The sequence below is a fragment of the Pelophylax lessonae genome, assembly GCF_965119305.1.
Source record: "Pelophylax lessonae genome assembly, chromosome: 3".
NCBI classification, from domain to species: domain Eukaryota; kingdom Metazoa; phylum Chordata; class Amphibia; order Anura; family Ranidae; genus Pelophylax; species Pelophylax lessonae.
Window position 1 is genome coordinate 171,565,083 of NC_138770.1, and position 19,357 is coordinate 171,584,439.

At 40.5% G+C, this 19,357-nt stretch overlaps 1 protein-coding gene across 1 annotated transcript in view; it reads right to left on the reverse strand.

Annotated features, from left to right (window-relative positions):
• Positions 1-6,026: 6,026 nt before the first annotated feature.
• The window catches only part of DZIP1L (DAZ interacting zinc finger protein 1 like), a 74,914-nt gene continuing 61,583 nt past the window's right edge, over positions 6,027-19,357 (reverse strand). Inside the window, exons 11-16 of the mRNA XM_082252095.1 lie at positions 16,911-17,044; positions 14,978-15,170; positions 11,894-12,074; positions 11,531-11,742; positions 7,181-7,317; positions 6,027-6,302 (exon numbers count right to left, since the gene is read on the reverse strand). Coding sequence (XP_082108221.1) covers positions 6,144-6,302; positions 7,181-7,317; positions 11,531-11,742; positions 11,894-12,074; positions 14,978-15,170; positions 16,911-17,044 — 1,016 coding nt within the window. The 3' untranslated portion in view covers positions 6,027-6,143. The remainder of the gene's footprint in view (positions 6,303-7,180; positions 7,318-11,530; positions 11,743-11,893; positions 12,075-14,977; positions 15,171-16,910; positions 17,045-19,357) is intronic.

Genomic DNA, 19,357 nt, shown 5'->3' on the forward strand with positions numbered 1-19,357 from the left:
CTTTTTAGGTAAAGATTCTGCTTCTGCTTCCTTATCTTGTCACATAAGAATCGTATTGCCACTGCAGCTGGAGTATAATTATGAAAGGTGTAAATTTAATTTCCAATGTTTGGTAGGATTTGGTTGGTTTAGTTATTTTACATAACTTGGGTACTTACTGGTCAATTCATATACTTCTTTGGCCAGGGAGGGGGAAGGAATACTGTCCCAGGTCTGGTCCAATCTGTATTTTAGATGTGAAAGTGCTTGTACATTTAATTTTTTATATAATAATGCATTTTAACATGTTTTAATTTCTTGGTTTTTGTTGCACTTACTTGTGTGCATATAGTGTGTTTTCTTCAGGATGGCCGCTAGGTGGGGCTGTAGTGTTACAAATCCCCTTCTATTCTATCTGAGTAGATAGAGAGGGGAGAACATAAGTATATGCGGTAGGTAATCAAGTACCATCAATGCTTCAAATTAGCATTGTGGTTACTTACTTTTTTGCTTTCAGCAAGTTTCCAAGGTGTTCCAGGCAGCAGGGTCCGGGCGTCTTCACTCTCCCTCGGTCCGAGGGAAGTGGCGCCCTGTTCCATTCCCGGCCTATTTATGTCCCGCGGTGCGCATGCGCAGATGAGTGCAATGACGTGGCTTCCGGGTTCGTTGGATGACGTGGCGCGGGTGCGCGCGCATCCTGTCATAATATTGCGGAACTATCTTCAATGCGGCCGCCGACACAGGAGAGGAGGATGATCCCTTGGATGGGATTTAGCAGTTAGATGGAAATTTCTGCTAGCCTCTTGAGACCCCGGTTATTACAATACCGGGGTTACCTGTGCCGGATGTGAAAAGTGAGGAATGGAGATCGGTCAGAATTTGGATCTTTTGTCCTAACTTTCATAGTATAATAAGTGAGAAAAATAAAAAAATAAAATAATAATAATAAATGCAATTTTGCAGGAAAACAATTTTTCTTTTTTAAGACAGATCCGGGGATCGTCTTTACATTAATTCTGTATGAAACAGTTATATATATCTATATATATATGTATTTTTCACAGCAATGAAATATTTGATAGGTAGGTGTTGGGTCAACTAAGGGAAGGCTTAGTATGGCACCAGTGGGGGACCCTGGTTTGGGCTGGGGTGTGTGGGACCCCCTTGTGTATGGATAACCAATTAGGGATAGATGATAGTCAATTTTTTTTTGTTTTTTTCTTTTCTTTTTGGATTTTTGAGAATCCTTTTTGTTAGTAGGATTTACAAAAACATGGAAAAACGAATTGGCCCATTCATAAATAGGCCAATCTGTTTTTCCATGCCCTGTTCAATCGGTTTTACCCGATGTGAACCCTTCCAGAAACGGGTGGTAACTCGTGTTTTCGTTTAGGCCCGGGGGTTGAGCGGCATTCAGTCTTTTGATCCATCTTAGTTCCATCTGGAGGAGGGTCTTATTCCAGTCCCCCCCTCTTATAGGGACATGTATTCTGTCTAGTATGGAAAAAGTGACTTTTGGCATCCTGTTTTTGTGGTGGTTAGCTACATGACGGCCTAGTGGGAGATAGAAATTGCTTATGTGCATGCTATGCATGTGTTGGTTCACCCTGAGGCCAAATTCTTGTCGTGTCTTACCGACATGGAAGCTGCCACATTCGCACTCCATAAGGTAAACTACGCCTTTGGTTTTGCAATTAGCGTAGTGTTTAGGGGTAAAAAGTTCTCCATTAGGTAGTATTTTGTGCACAGACTCATTCATTTGCATTTTTTATTATTATTAAATTGTATACAATTTAATTACAGATAAGTATATTGCAATTTAAAAATAACATTTCTCATTTTATGACATCATGTACCATCATGTTTTATAAAAAATAATTAACAAAAAGAGTAACATTTAAATAAGGCCACATACATATAAAAATAATTTGATATTGAATGTAAACATAAAACCTGTGTACTGTATTATATTTGTTTAGCGAATTAGTAAATATGTGGTTGTGCCACATTTAAGATGACAATGTAATTATTGTGTATAGTATTAAAGTACTGTACTGCTATAACAGACATTTTAATAGGTAAATATTAGGTATAGCCATGACTGTCCCTTATACAGTACATACAGCAAGTCCACTCAAAAATAATTAATGGCCACAACTCTCTGCTACCGCTGTCATATACTTTGTTTGGTCATGTATGTCAGATGTCTCTTGCTGAAATTCTTATACCAATAAATGGAGTTGATATACATTACAGATACAGTATGCATGTTAAGTCAATGGTAGTTGCTGAAGATGCGTGGGGGAGGCAAGGCTCCCATGTATGACCTTCTTGCGGTGGAATTTTAACAAGCCTGTTGGTCGTCATACGTACTAGCATTTCGTTTTGGGTAGACTTGCCTTTGAAGAATAAGTGCAGGAAGATTATCTCTTCTTTGGGATTTTTTTGTACAATATAACTTTTAAAATCCAAACAGGAGACAAATGTGTAGCATAACAAGAGTAAACCAGTGAATCAACACTATAAAATAGCTAAAACTATGTTATATTAAACCATACATATGTGTATCATACCCCATCCAAAATTGGTAAAAGACAATATATTAAAGATACTATTTTGATAATCACAATAGTGAATATATAAATCTTCCAGTGATAAAACACATAATCAACTTCCCCATATACCAACATGCAGAGTTTAATAAATTATAGTATATGGCAGTTGATAAAAATCCTTAAATACAATCAAGCAAAGTTTGAGCTATCCTGATAAGAAGATCCTAATAGTACCCATTACAGCACTCCATACCCTCATGGAGTACTCTCACTTCTCCGACTGGCAATCCTATGGAATCATGTCCATTAATGATATCTTCCAGGATGCATCACTTCTACCATTCCACACCTAACAAACTAAATTCCAGTTACCGTACCTAATAGGGCCTATTTCACCTACCTACGAGTTAGACACTTCATCGCATCACTTACTAGATGGCCCATTACTATACAGGCCTTAACCTGGTCATACCTTCACTTATCGTCTCCCCCACAAAAGGGAATAACTCTTTTTTACAACATCCTTCAACAAAAATGCTCATTCATCAAAACTACCTTTATCCTAACTTGGGAAAAAGATCTAGGTACTTCCTTCACAGACAAACAATTAACGAGCTGCACCAGCTTTTGGGAAGTGACATTGAAAATATCCATGCGCTGGTACCTCACACCTGATCGGGTACATAAATTTAACAAAGGCACTGATGATAGATACTGGAGAGGGTGCGACAATAAAGGGGACCTAATGCACATATTATGGAATTGCCCTAAATTAAAATCTTACTGGGGTTTAATCTTTCACCTGCTCTCAAAAGTCCTCAACATCTATGTCGAACCTATCCCAGGTTTAGTATTACTATCCCTAGATACAGGGGACTACCCTAAGCACCTACGCTACACCTTGACACACATCTTACTAGCAGCTAGACTCACCTTAACTAGGAACTGGAGATAACTAGCTCCACCATCGGTCCAAGAGGTCATTGATTTAACTAATACACACTCCGCTTAGGAATGTACTCTAACATTTAAAAACCATGATAAAAAACATGTTAACGTAATGTGGCAACCTTGGATTATCTGGAATACAACCCATCCCAGCTAATATATTATAACACAGTGTTTCTTCTAAATGCGTAGCACTGTCCCCACGTCCGGGCACAGTCTCAGCCGTTCTATCCCTACTGTGTCTCCAGGAAGTGACGTCATAGCCCTCCAACAGGCGGACCCACGCTGCACCACCACCACTGAGGATCAGCACGTCCCCTGCCTCGCAACAGGAGATCACCGCTTGTTCCCCACAGCATCAGTGCTGCAGCCGAACCGGAAAAGACACCCTGGATGTGACCACAGAGACCCCTTACTGCTTTTAGATGTCTGCTTTTATGCACCTCTTGTGAGTAACACTCTTTTTATGTGATATTAAAAACCTGCATTGCTACACTTAGATCGGCGCTTGGCCTTCTCTCTCTTTTTTAAGACTGCAGATAAAGAATACCAGTATAATACATTCCAACACTTCCGGGTTCCCCCAGCGCCTGACGTCAAGTCTACTGTCAACATGTTTTGTCACAAGAACTTCCTTGGGAAGACAGAATATCTGAGGCAACAGTGGGATCTTAGTTTAAATGATAATTTTGCCATTACTGAATACCTGTCCCTAACTCAAGTATTACCCCACATTCAACCACTTACATTCATTTTAGTTGAATGTGTAGAAAAACATGAAAAAAGTCATACTCCAACCCAATTGCGGACCATCCAATAGACCTCAAATGTTGGATTAAAAAACGATTTAGATCGAATTCCCACTTGAATCTTTTGGGCCACATACAATCCAGCTCATAGATCCATCTCATCTCATTACCAGAAATTTCCCTCACCCCATTTGAACCCCTCCAATGTCCTCTAATTCTATCAATAGCACAACATTTTAGCATTTTAGGATCCCTATTGGGGTATAGACAAAATGTTCAGACAGATACGATTTTTAAATCCTTTTTAATATTCTGTGTATTTTCCCCCAATCTCACATTTAATTTACGCGCTACGCAGCCCACATAATGGAGGCCACAAAGGCACACAAGTAAATAGGGAACATGGGTGGTACCATACATAGTTACATAGTAGTTGAGGTTGAATAAAGACAATAGTCCATCCAGTTCAACCTGTTTAGGTGTGTGTGGCCGTAATCATTTCTCATACCCCTTAATGTTCTGATCCTTGAGATGTACATCCAAGAGTCTTTTGAAAGTAGCCATACTTCCCGCAGAAACTACCTTTTGTGGTAGATAATTCCACAATCTTGTAGCCCTAACAGTAAAGAACCCCCTGCATAGCCTGAGGTTAAAACGCTTCTCCTTTAATCACATTGTATGGCCTCTTGTCCTCATGCAATCCTTGCAACTGAATAGCTTTTCTATGCTGAGATCACTATTGAGGTATTTGTAAATTGCTATCAATGTCCCCTCTCAGGCGTCTCTCTTCTCCAGGGAGAATAAATCAAGCGATTGTAAACGCCCTTCATAATTAAGGTCCTCCAATCCCCTAATTCGTTTAGTTACCCTTCTTTGGGCTCTCTCTAGCTCCAACACATCCATTCTGAGTACTGGCGACCAGAACTGGACAAAATACTCCAAATGTGGTCGGACCAGAGTTATATAAAGTGGTAGGATTATACTTTTATGTCTGAAATCCATCCCCTTCTTTATGCATGCCAATATCCTGCCTGCCTTGGCAGCTGCAGCTTGACATTGCATACTATTGCACATGTAATACATTTTCCTATATCATATTCCTTACCAGTAACATTAGATTTAAACTTATTCAATATTCTTTGAGGGATTACCTAAGTAGATCAACAAACTTAACATCTTTTACAAGGGTAGAAACCTATAAAGTTAACCAAGTTACCTCTCTCTTTAGGAGGGGATAAAACATTATGCAACAGTCTGTTTCCTAATGTTTCTGTGTTTAATATTTTTAGTGGACTTGTGAGGTCAGAAGCGCTTTGTGCACTAGGTATATGTGACAAAACCAACAAAAAACTGATTAATTTATGTCCATTGAACGATTTATCGGTCATTACATAATGACACGATCGTTTGCTCTCACGGCCAAGTGCTCGTTTTTCTAAAATAAGTTTGAACGATTTTTGTATGGCCAGAATTAGTCTAGAATGCATACACTCTATGCCACTGATAATAGGTCTTCCAAGGGGTTTAATAAACGTTTGTGAATTTCTGGGAGGTAGTAGATAATTGGAATCCTACAAACTGATGATAATAAATATGTATGGTTTATTATAACATAGTTTTAGCTTTTGCATAGTGCTGATTCACTGGTTAACTTTAGTATTATTAATCCTGGGGGACAGGTTTGTTATTCAGCAGCCTATATAAATTTGGTGGATTGAGTATTATAGCACAGGTATTGTTTGATATTTAACATAACTAGATTGCCAAGATTCCATGTTCCAACTTAAATTTTTTAATGTGCAAAGCCACACATTGCACCTCTGTTGTTGCAACTCAAAACATAAGCAAGAAGTAAAGCTCAGACCAAACCAAAGAGTTTATTGTGGGTATGACTGATAACCCTTAGGTTCTTCTACCAGCCCCTTCCACTGGCAGAGCTCCAGACACTGGTCCCATGAGAGGCTGCGGATTCTGCACTGTGACGTACAGCAGGCTGAGGCTTCCTTGGGCTGAGGTCAAGGTTATCTGTGATTTCTTCCAGGGAGGAGAGTTCAGAGTCGTCATCCCAAGACTAGAAAATAAGTCAGGCTTTGTTTTACTGAACAGTGGTAACAGTCCGAAGAACACAAGTTCTTCTATATTGTAAAATAAACCAATGCTTTTAAGACAATGGGGTCAATTCACTAAAGAATTCCGCATGCAATATGAAGGTCACGTGACTAATTTTTCAAAATTTAGCATGAGATACTAATATAATCTTGTTTACTAAAAATATATAAGTCGGAAAATGCAAATATAGTACAAAGTTAAATATGTGCTCCAGCTTTTAGGACACTTTTTTGGGGGGAAAACAGACTTGTGATTTTTCCCATTAGACTGCAGAATTAAAATCCGATACAAAAACAAATAGGAATGCTAAAGCTATTCACTCTCCATTATACTCGAGTTTTATTTTCTACACTAATTCATTACATTTGGCTTGTGGTGTGTAGCCAGTGAATGTCCATAGGGTTCTCGCTACTTAATGGAGCAGATAGAGCCCAATGCGAACCTATGACATGTATGTGAGCCACTCAGGCTTCTAGGAAGTGTAGTCCTGTGCCTGCTGCTGTGAGTGCTGGCCAGAAAGCTGCCCTCCCATGCTCCAGATAATGACAGATAAGAGCTGAAGGCCCTGGGAGTCTCACATCAGAACAAGACTTGCTGTGTATAGACAAGTGGCAGTCTCAGCCTAGACCCCCACTAGGCCACGCCCCCAACATGTTTCACTCTGCCCACTGGAGCTTACTCATGGGGAGGAGAGCTGAAAAGGTGACTTTTACAGGTCACATGACGAGACTCTCATATGCGTTTTTTATTTTAATTACAACATTTTTTAATAGGCCGCATAGATAAGCACATGGCTTGTAGCACAGACATATTCAGGTCAATTTTTGGAATTCAATGTACCTGAGATTTCCCTGCTGCTGTAGAGTTTGGGGATTTCATTGAGTTAGTAGGAACAGTGTCCACGCCTCCAAATGGTTTCTCCCTCTTCATTGACAGCTGCTTCTCTAAGTTACGTGCTACGGAATGCACAAATGAACCTGCAAATAGAAGACACCATTGTCAGCAATCCACATCAATAGAAAGTAAATCTATATAAACTTGAGCATATGCTTAAGCTGTTTAAAGCAGAGGCAACTAACAGTAAAAAAACACATGTCCCAGCACTCTGTAGATCCAAATATAAGAGCAGCTGAAGATATATGCAAATATGGACTTTTCTTGTAAATGTCCTGCTTAGCCACTTGTCTCCCTCCCTTTGAAGAATGCTTTTGGTAAATAACGCTGCCCATCAAATTAAATGAACAAAAAGGAGGTTCAGAGATAAGATACTATGCAGCTAAGCTTGATCTTAAGAGCCGGTTCACACTGAGGCGACATGACTCCTTACTACTTCGGGGGCAACTTGTGCATTACCATGCACCACGACTTCGGAGCGACTTGCAGGGACTTCACATAATGGAAGTCTATGCAAGTCGCTCCGAGGTCGCCCCGAAGTAGTACAGGACCCTTTTTCTAAGTCGGAGCGACTTGTGTCGCTCCAATTAGAACGGGTCCTGTAGCGGTCAATGGACCGCGAGGGAGCACGACTTGTCAGGCTGACAAGTCACCTGACAAGTCGCGCTAGTGTGAACCGACTTTTAAAGGAAAAGTCAATATTTGTAAATACATTTGGCTCCCAATATTTATGGACCTACTTGTTTAACATGTTATGTTTTATCAAGCTTACTTTTTTTTAATACATTTTTTTTTTCAACATATGCTCTTTGACAGATTTGATTTATCATTTTTTTTTTGAAAAACCAAAAAAGAGGATGTGGTGTAGAACAAAACCTAGATATTGGATAAAACCAATTCATGAGCTGAACAAATATTTTATAGAATGCCACTTTCAGTAACTGTCATAATTTAGCAATAAATGACATCCTAACAAATGCTGTTACAGTCAACAAAATGGCTGCCCTTGGTGTGTATGGACATTAATTCTGAAAAGGTTTATTTGTATTTGTTGTATTTTATACTCATTCTTGTATATTACCACACATGCTCTGCAGAGCATCTATAAAACTGGCCTGCATGACATAATGGGATTGATTTACTATATATGGAGAGTGCGAAATTTAGTGGAGCTCTGCATAGAAACCAATCAGCTTCCACGTTTTTTTTTTTCAAAGCTTAAAGCGGATCTTCACTGCATCTGAGCACCACAAACCAAAAACACTATTTTTAATATTTAAAGCAAACTCCCTCATCTATCTATGTCTCCATTCTTTATTTTGGTGAGAAATCACTTTGAAAAACAACCCCCTAGAATTTCGGGGTGTGGCTATCTTGAGTAAGGGCAAATTATTCATATAGCATTTACTTCCTGCCCTTAGCTCAAGTATGCATGCAGGAGAGTGTGCTAAGTTGTGAAAACCCCTCCTCCTCTCTTTAAGACTCTTGGGATGTATGACATAATTTGCCTAGGCATGAAACCAGGAAGTAACTGAAGAAGTGTAAGTAAAAAACAAAAGTTTAAAACAAGTAAATATGATATACTTTCCTATCTATTTACTAATGCTAGTAGCATTAGGATTAAAAATAACCAGTGTTGATTGAGAGAGTGAAGTTCCACTTTATCGCTTCCGGACCACCCCATGTACTCCATCGCCCTTCAGTTCGAAATTATGCCGGCGACACGTTCATGCACCTGGCGATAGTTTCCGAGAGAGGCAGGACGGCAGTCTGACTATGTAAACAAGACAGATCACCGTTCTGTCAGAGGAGAAGATGGAGATCTTGTTTCTGCTAAGCAGGAACATGGATCTCTGTCTTCCCCCAGTCAAAGCACCTCCCACACAGTTAGCAAGAACTCCCAGGGCACACATTTAGCCCTTTAATCGCTGCTGATGTTAACCCCTTCGCTGCCAGAGAAATTAGTACAGTGACAGTGCATTTTTTAGCACTGATCACTGTATTGGAAAAATACTAGTGGTTGTATTGGTGTCACTGGTCCCAAAAAAGTGTCACTTAGTGTCAGATTTTTCCGCTGCAATGTTGCAGTCCCGCTAAAAATCGCTGATCGCTGCCATTACCAGTAAAAAAAATGAAAATTCCATAAAACTATCTCACAGTTGGTAGACGCTATAACCTTTGCGCAAACCAATCAATAAAAAGGACATTAATTTATTTTGGGTGTAGCGTGCGCAATTGTCAGTCCTGGCCTGGTCCTGAAGGGGGGTAAATCTTCTGGGGGTGAAGTGGTTAATTAAACAAGCTGAAGCTGATTAGCTACCATGCACAGCTGCACCAGATTTTGCCCTCTCCAAAATTAGTAAATAAACCCCATTGCATAGTTATCTAGATGTAAGGGCTCTTTCACACGGTCCGCCTCCGTAGGCGGATCCGTGCTGCTCAGCGGGGATCGATCCGCCAATCCCCGCTGAGCCGGCGGATGACAGCTCCGTCTCCGCTTGCAGTGCGGAGAGGGAGGTGTCACAGCCCCCGCTGCTCTCTATGGGGGGTGAGATGAGAGCGGACCGCCTGTCCGCTCTCATCCGATCCCTGAATGGATGGAAAAATAGGGTTTCCATCCGTCCAAATTTCACGGACAGGATCGGATGCGGATGGCAGCGGGTGTCAGCGGAGGTGTCTCCGCTGACATCCGCTGCCCCATAGAGCTGCATGGAGGATCCGATCAGATGCGCCTAAAAAACTGACAGGCGGATCTGATCGGATCGCCCGTGTGAAAGAGCCCTAAGGAGTGGAAGGGGAAAGCACACTTTGTAAAATGTTTCCATACCTTTAGGATTACCTGCGATATATTGTATGATTGTTACAATTTTGGTGGATGACCATGTGTTCAGCTGACAGCTCCTTATGGCATGATGGAGAATTCTAGTCTACAAAGGCCACACCGCTAACAAACACCACAGTAAAGTAATGCAGTTCTGAAGCTCGGGTTAGACTAGCACGTTATTCCTATAGGGAATCCACCAATAAGCATGTGATTGGGGCAGGAGACGGAATATAACAAGGAAGATTTTAATCCAAAGTGTATAACACATGCCAAATCAAAGAAACCAAGATTCAGCCAATATAGCAGCCTTAAATATTGGAATGGGTGCAACAGCTTACATAATCATAATTACATGAATTAAGCCAGCACTTCTTAAAATGCTCTATTTTTTTTTTTCTTACTGAGACTAGTAGTTTAACAAAACATCATACCAGTGTTTTAGGACTAGCAAGACCTTTTCCCAAAACAAGGTATAGTGTTCTGGTCTTGAAAAAAATGTGCGGTGAGTCCCCTTAAGAAATATTTTTCTCTAATATTCTGACATGTGTCCCTAGAAATGTAAAAAGTATTTTATTTTATTTTATGTTACGGCAGTATTTATTCCCTGTAAAATTGGGATGGATTTCCTCTCTCTACTCAACCTTGCGAGCCCACATGAAACATTCAGGGTTCAACAATGATCTTTTTGATGTTAAGGAAAATGTCAGGGATGCCCAATACTTGTTTGCTTTGGCAACTGAGTTCTTCGCAGAGCTTATCATAGAAAATCCTAATAATAAAAAAGGTCAATATAGCTGCTCATTACCATAAACTTAGTCTAATAATGTGCTTCTTTATAACCTCCCAACACATACAAAGTGATTGAACAGTCACAAGTTTTTACTAACATTTGAGGATTACTTTTATGCTATTGTCCTTTGTTTAAAGTTCACCTGTGCTCAGACTGTGGATATTAAAACATTTACATATTCATAACAAGCAGTAAAAAAATGTTAAATTATGCCATCACAGAACTCTGTAACTGAACTATGCACTGGGGAGCAATTCATGAGTTCACAACAGTTTTAGTGGGTTTCTAACTGTTTACAGCACATGCTGTTAGTTTACATTAGAAGGCTGTCAGGCTGGCAAATTCCTACAGCCAGGAAAAATAGGGAGTTTGTAAATGTTAGAATGTCTTTAGTCTGGGCACCGGTCGGTCCACTTTAAAGAATACATTTTGTAAGCTAGTGTGAATGTGCACTATGTTCATTTCATATGTTACTCATGTTCCTAAATATGTTAACAATACGACAGCTGATCTCAGATTGAATGTATTTTGCACCACCGCTGCTGAAGTTGCCTCAGATTTTATAAATTGGATCCTCTGTATGAACAGGGTAATGGAATAATAGGTAGAGTATATTTACAACATTCTGTGATATTGAACATCATATCATTTAAAAACACTGTCCATTGTGACCGGTTCTGACCTTGGTTGCTGTCTTTGAAAAAGCTAACAACCCTGGGGCTAGGCTTCCCTAGAGAGATCTCTGACCCGGACCAGTCATCATCACTGTCCTCTTGAATTTGCTTCTGCATAGAAGAGACAGCCTGGGAGCCTGGATTGCCTTTCTGTGCTGGAGATCGGTATGGAGAATGGTCAGCCATAGATGTCTCCTCTTCAGAGGTGAATGGTGGTGTTCTGGAGAGAATCACAACAATGTTGTAATCAAAGATGCTGTTTGCACACAAAATATATTAAGATTGTCAATCCACACTAGTGGGTGCAAGGCCATTCTTTTCAGTGCAAAGTTGGATGTGCTGGAATTTAATGCTGGGTACAGATATCTTACCTTGGCAGTGGCTGTGGTGTAACATTTATAGCTCCAGCTGTGTTCTGACTAGCTAAGCTCTTAGTGCGAGGTGAAGGGACAGGAACTTTGATTGGAGAATGGGACTCCACAATCTGCACACTCCTGACCCGAGGAATTGATTCTGAAGGTGGGATGCTGCGTGGGCTTCTTGGACTGTGTACTATGATAAACAAAAAACAAATGAAATCATTCTCATTCATCACAAACAGGTGCCAAAAAAGATTTCTTATTTTCGAGAAGATTTATAAGAAGCATTGTTCCTGATGGAAACAGTAATAAATCAGATTGTAATGAGCTCTTCCACACAGAGCAGAGTCCTCTTCAATCAGCAGGGGATCTGTGAACAGGTCCCTTGCTGATTGGAGCCAAGCAGGAAGATGTTACATCTGTGCAAGTTTCGTTTATGCAAAGTGGACACGGGCAGACCTGGCTGAGCTCTATGGGTGGCCAAGTGTAAACAAACACCTTTGTCCTTTTAAATCAGGTTACCTTTGATCCAGTCCACCAAAACAAAAAAGGATGCAGTACTCTGTTTTTTTTTTTTTTTACTGGACCTGCTTGAACCCGGAGGTAGGTAGGTATTAATGGACACAAGTCTGATTACACCCGTCTGTCCATAGGGCTCCATGGACCTTCCAATCAGATACACCTGAAAAACTGACAAGTAGACCTAATCGGAATGTCTGTGTGAAAGGAGTCTAATACTGTATATGTAGGCTTAGCTATTTTAACTTTAAAAATGTATATACACTAGCCCTAGCACATATAACACACCTAGACACACTTTGATATTCTGTAAGTACTGTTGTACATACATTAGCAAATTTAAACAGAATGTTTGTGATCTCTAAAGTGGTTGTAAACCCTCACATATACCCAGTGAAGTGACTAACCTCATGTGATACACATGATGAATCAAACCCTCCTACATAAGTTGTACCTGTTTATCTGCAGTCATTTCTTCTGTGGGGCCTTCTAAAACACAAAGATCAAATCATTTTTCTCAGCTCCAGCAGGCAGGGGGTGGGGATCTGATATCTCACATATACTACAGAGCTAGGCCTCTTTCACACGGGCGTTCCGTATGTCCGTATATCACCCCATCCGTTTGCGGGTGATATACGGACATAATGCATGTCAATGGGATTGCGGATGTCAGCGGATGACCATCCGCTGACATCCGATTTGCGTCCTTTCAGTTCTGTTCCATTTTTTGGAATGGAACAGAACCCTATTTTCTTCCGTTTAAAAAACGGAAAAGACACAAAATCAGATGTCAGCGGTGTCATCCGCTGACATCCGCAATCCCCATAGACATACATTATGTCCATATATCATCCGCAAACGGATGGGATGATATGCGGACATAGGGACCGAATGACATAAGTGTCATCTATGTCCGTGAAAAAAAAAGTGCCAGAGCGGATCGCAGTACGGTCTGCTCCGTGTGAAAGAGGCCCTAGAGCACAGAGCTCTAGTGATACCTGGTCGGAGGGAATGGACACACTCCCCTCTAAACACTGACTGACTGGGGATATCATTCACATGCGGTGTACTGTTTTGTCAGCTTAGAGTATTATCAGTAACTCATGCAGGAAGCAAAGAGAACAGAGTGAAATTATACTCTGTGCTTTGAATTAAGGTTAGCACACACTACAGAAGAAAGTGCTTGGTTCATTTTTCATGTCTGAGGTTTACAACCACTTTAATGGACATTTGCCTATCACTCAATATATCTATATATGATTATATTTGTTGGCAGACTGATAAGCCTATAATGAAAATTTTATACCTAAATTGCTTTTTCCATTGCCAATATTCTGCTTCCTACTCCTTCGGTGCCCAGTTTCATTTCACATCCTAGAGATTTACATGCCTGTAGTGTCCAAGTGGTACATAAAGAGCTATATCTTGCATCTGGAGCCATCTCATTTATACCTCTGCTGTACAGGGGGACCTAAGGATTGAATCTGAGAGACGTTATACCAAGCACACAGACAAAACGCCCCACTATCTTCAATCCCAAGATGCTGCATTAGAGCCAAAAATGACCTTCATGGTTTACATGTAGTCTTTCCCTTCCTTTTCCTCATGTCAGATGGACTGCACAAAATCCATGAGAGATCTGGTTAGTCTTGGGTTTTGTGGTGTGTTCTGAAGGTAAACTAAACCAGCATTTAGGCACCAGAAGTGTCTGCCTTGTTTGCCACCAGCATGGAATAGACCCGGCTTAAAAACATTTAGACCAAAGTGACACATGAATATGTACAGTAATATCCTTTCACAGTGAATACTGATCTCATCGTTATATATATATATATATATATATACAGGGCTTTTTTTCTCAGACAATAGGTGCAGGAACTCCCCTTTCCGAGTCACCCCTTGTCTCCGCCCCCTACCCACCTCCTGCACCATTCCTTAGTTCCACCCCCTAAGTACTGCTCCTTTTAGAGAATACAGAACAATTGTGGTACTAAGTAATTTGTATAGAATTTGTTAATAATAACAAGAAAAACAGTAAACTAGATCACATGCGCCAGCAACAATAGATCCCCTCAGCAACAATGAACCACCTGGAAGGAAATACCCCCTCCCCCAGCAACAAAAGATCTCCAGCAGCCATAACAGATCTCTTTGCAGCCAGCACCAATAGACTCTCCAGCAGCCAGCAGCAGTAGACCCTCCCCCAGCAACAATGTATCACTCACAACAAAATACCCCCTCCCCTAGCAACAATAGACCCCCAGCAGCAACAACAGATTTCCCTTCAGCCAGCATCACTAGATCCCTCCCAGCAACAACTGACTCCCAGCAACAGTGGAACCCCCGCCAACAACAATAGACCTCCTGAGCAACAGTAGACGCCCCTCCCCACCCTGCAAAAGTAGATCTTCTCCAGCAGCTAGCATTAATAGAACCTTGAACCCCTTGCCATTACATACAGTCAGTGCTGGAGGTGCCGGAACTGCGTTCCCCTGCGTTCCCGCTGAAAAAAAGCCCTGTATATATATATATATATATATATATATAGATAGTGTCTAAAGAGAGCATTTCACTCACAAGATAGCTGTGAATTGGTGGACTGTAATGTCTCCTCATTCCTTCTCTGCTGCTTCACTCGCTTGGTAAGCACCTTGCCCAACCTGTTTTTCAGATTTTCAAAGTCTGCAAACTTCTTTGTTTTCTGCTGCTGCTGCTTCATGAGAAGATCCTTCAGATCTTTGTAGGTAGATACAGGAATTCCTTTTGCACCCTTTAATTAACATCATATAATTACATATTAATTAGCTAAACTGGCAAACAAAGGCAGGGCAGCACTGTAATAGTAGGCAATACAATTATACAATCATCTCATTTTATTAAAACTGGAAGAAAAGATGTATCCTCTGCTTTAAACATAACCACTAGAAGCTGTGACTGCTCTAGAGCAGGCTTTACATATCAGCTTTACTATGTAGGAAATAATCTTCTTAACAGCAGACACATATAAAAATGATAACATCTACCTTTATATTTATACATATAAAGCAAACTGTAGGATTAACGGGTGATTGAACATGCATTTGACATTTATTTTATTTAAAAGATTTTTTTTTATTCTTCATATAAAAAAATATAATTGTTTGATAAGCTCTGCAGGTACCCAAAGATATGATGATCATCACAAAATCCAACTAAAATCAAAGAGTCTACTGAATCAAAAAATAGAAAGCATTATTGTAGCTTTGACACTGAACAGTCAAAATACTTTTTATTCATTTAATACAGCGGCGAAGGGTTCAGCTGGCCATACATGGCTAGATTTTTGGGTCAATTCCTTCTGAATTGGCTGAAATTTGAGTAGTGGGTGGCCCTGTTGGGATTACCGGGTTTGATAAATTTCAATTAAAAAAAATCAAAGGAACCAGGTTGAAAATTGTCGGCTGAACTGTGACTGTATCCAGTCAGATGCAGTCACTGTTTGAGTATTCAGACAGAAATGGGTGCCAGCTGTCTAATACAATAAATAGCAGGGCAGATCCCTCCATCCATGCTGTTTAGTGTCGATGGAAGAATCTATTAGATATCTCAGACTGCACAAGACAAATGTACTGTATGTGTGTATGGCTAGCCTTGGCAACCTTGTATCAGGTTTTTACTGTGATCTCTGTGTGTATTTATTAGGAAGAGTCACTGTTTTTGCACCCAACCAATTAGTATACTCACAACCAATGAATTATTCAGCCCAACCTTGGCATAATCATTCATTTACAAATAAAAAATAGTTCTACTGACAATTAACAGATTATTCATGAAATGTAAATTTCTCTACATGAAGAAATCAGGACAAGCATTATGATTTTCTCAGGTTGTTCATTATTGCATCTAAGCTGATACAGCACTGATAAGATAAAGCCATATGCTTTTTGTCATCATTAGGGAACAAGCAAGGCACAGAGCTAACCAACACAGGGCTGCTAATAAGGCAGTGCAGCCAAGGCACCTGCCAAGTAGGAGGACTGGCTGTACTGCCCTATCGCTCACATTTGTGACTCTTGTGGATCCCCCATGCAGCACTGCAGTGGGATCAGTTCTTTGATCTACAACCCCTTCCACCTGCTGTCGGGCCCCGCTGTGTGCCTCCCTCCCTTCCAGCACTAATGGCTTCCCTTCATTCCTCTCCCACTAGCAGCTGCTGTGGGCAAACAGGGACATTGGTTTCAGGATGGAGGGGGGGGGGGGGGACTGGTAAATATACCATATTTACTGGCCTATTCTTTTCTTGAATGAACTCAGTGAGCGATCGGTACCGACTGCTCCTGTGTCCATTCATCGGTTAAGCATAGTAAACCGTGTTTACTTTGCTTCAGTGTGTAAATGAGCAAAAAGCTGCTCAGCACAGAGCATTTACCATTCATTCACTGTCCAGTGCAGACCTTAATGGCTTTGTTTATTGCAGAGGTGTACATACTCTATTGATCTAAGAAACATATCCAACAAAGAAGCTATTTACCTTTTTCACACCCATGCTTTCCAACTTCTCAATTAGTGTCTCCTCCAGGATGGGACGGAACTGTCTGATAAAGTCAGGGTTTCTTCTTAGTGCCTCAATCTTTTTCATAGTTCGATCTAGACTTACATCCAGCTCTGCACAAAACAGACACAAAGGAAGAAAATTGTAACAAAATGCAGTAACATGTGTCAGGGATACCACTACTGTATGCAGCTAAAATTGATTACTTCCCAGGCATATAGATTTTAATGAAATGTTTGGGTAAAATGCTGCATGTCAGATTTTTTATCTGTTATGGTGTGCTGGCAGCCCAAACATGATGTAATGAGCATTTTAACACAATGCACTCAAACAGACAGATCTGAATTAGCCCTTAAAGTTCATATAAAGATAGTGGAGGGAAGAATTAAATTAATGACAAGTTTTTATAGCTGAGAAGGAGTACATGACTCTTTCTCTTCAGTCTTTAGAGTGGCCTTTAAAGTCTGCGGGAACCGACTTCCTAGGCTTCTACACACCCCTACACTTATAGGTGAAATTTTAAAGAGGAAGTAAACCCTCCTCTGACACTTTTACCTATAGGTAAGCCTATGATAAGGCTTACCTATAGGTACTGTAAATATCTCCTAAACATGCACCTTTTAGGAGATATTTACCTTACATGCAGCCAGTGACGTCACTGGCGCATGCGCTCTGAAGGAACGGCCGCTGGTGCCGTTTCTTCAGAGACCCGTGCCGTGACTGTTGGCTCCCGCGAGCGTGCGCGGGAGTGACGTCACCGCGGTCCGGCCAATCAGATGGCCGGATGCCGCGATCCTGGACTGGACCGGACTGGACCTACATGTCGCCCGTCATACAGGTAAGCGGGCTGCACGGCAGTGGCTCGTTCTAAGGTAAGTATTGCATAATGAGCTAGTATGTGATGCATACTAGCTCATTATGTGTTTCTCTTACAGGTTGCCAAAAAAAAAAAAGTTGTACAGGTTTACAACCTCTTTAAGTACTTTGGGGATTTAGCGCCATTCTTTCCATTTTCGTAAGCATGTGTTTATTGCTCTCTGTGTCCCCAGTAGAGAGATTCGACCTCTATTAGTCTTAGTGACCATTGCCACTGAAACAGAAAGTAATGGGAAATCCAAAATGTTAAGTTGTCACCAGGACACAGAGTAATGCTAAATCTTTAGATGGTAATACTTGTTCTAATGACAACTATTTAAGATGGGATTTTTTTCTTCCTGTTGTGTCTCCAGAACAAGAAGTAAAAAAAACATCTTTCCACTAAAAGACAGCAAAAAACAGCTCAAAGGGGTTTTACCCATTCTCTACTATATCAAAACCAATAAAATGTTTTAGGCGTACGTTAATGTTAAGATTAATACACCATATTCATAGTATAACTATACAGTATAATCTCTATACGCACTCTTTTCATTTTAACAAGTATGCAATATGAAGGCCTTTGTAAACAATACATATATTTTATATCCAACCAGGCATGCCCTTGTGTCATACAGTTTTTGGTAAACTAAAGAAGAGTTTATAGAGGGAAAAAATGAGACCAAATGGTGGGACTTTAAATGAGGTCAATTAGACAAAGATTTTACTGATTTTCTTGATAAATAAGTATAAATATATGTAAAAACCATTATAACACATTTATGTAAATACACACATATACAGAAGAATGGCATACAGCAAGCTACACATTACATATTGAAAAATAAAAATAGGTACAATATTTGAGGATCAAAGATTAGATCTCGGAGGGTAAAATAGTTCAATATGACATCTTAGTGTCCGTCAATTCATAATCTATATATATCGAATACAATTGGACATTTGAGTTACATGTAGGCTTGACGCCTAAAGAAGAAGAGTTTAGGTGTTACTAAAGGCTTTTTTAAACTAAAATAATAAAATGGTATTGCACAGAGCAGCCCTTTTCTTTCTCTTCTGTGGTCCTCTGCCAGCAATCTCTTCTCCGTGTGCCCCTATAGCAGACTGCTTGCTATGGGGGCACACGTGTGTATTCACTCCCAAGCTGTGTATGTCTAAAGAGCTGCGCCCCCCACTTGCCCCTCACAAATTATGATTGACAGCAGCAGGAGCCAATGGCTCCTGCTTCTGCCTGAATAACTGTGTGAAATGGAAGAGAGGAGAGAAGAGATCCACAACACTGGATCCATTGAGCACTCAGGTAAGTATTTATAGAGGTGGGGTAGAACAGCAAACCATAAAACTCCTGCGGGCACACAGGAGAATTGGTTTCGGAATGGAGAGAGGGGAGAGAACTGGTAAATAACTAATATTTACCTCCTTCCTTTCCTGAATGAATGAAGTGAGTGATTGGTACGTATCACCCCTGTGTCCATTAATCACTGAAGCATAGTAGTTGCTATGCTTTTATCTGTGAATGAACAGGAAGCCGCTCAGTACATAACACTTCC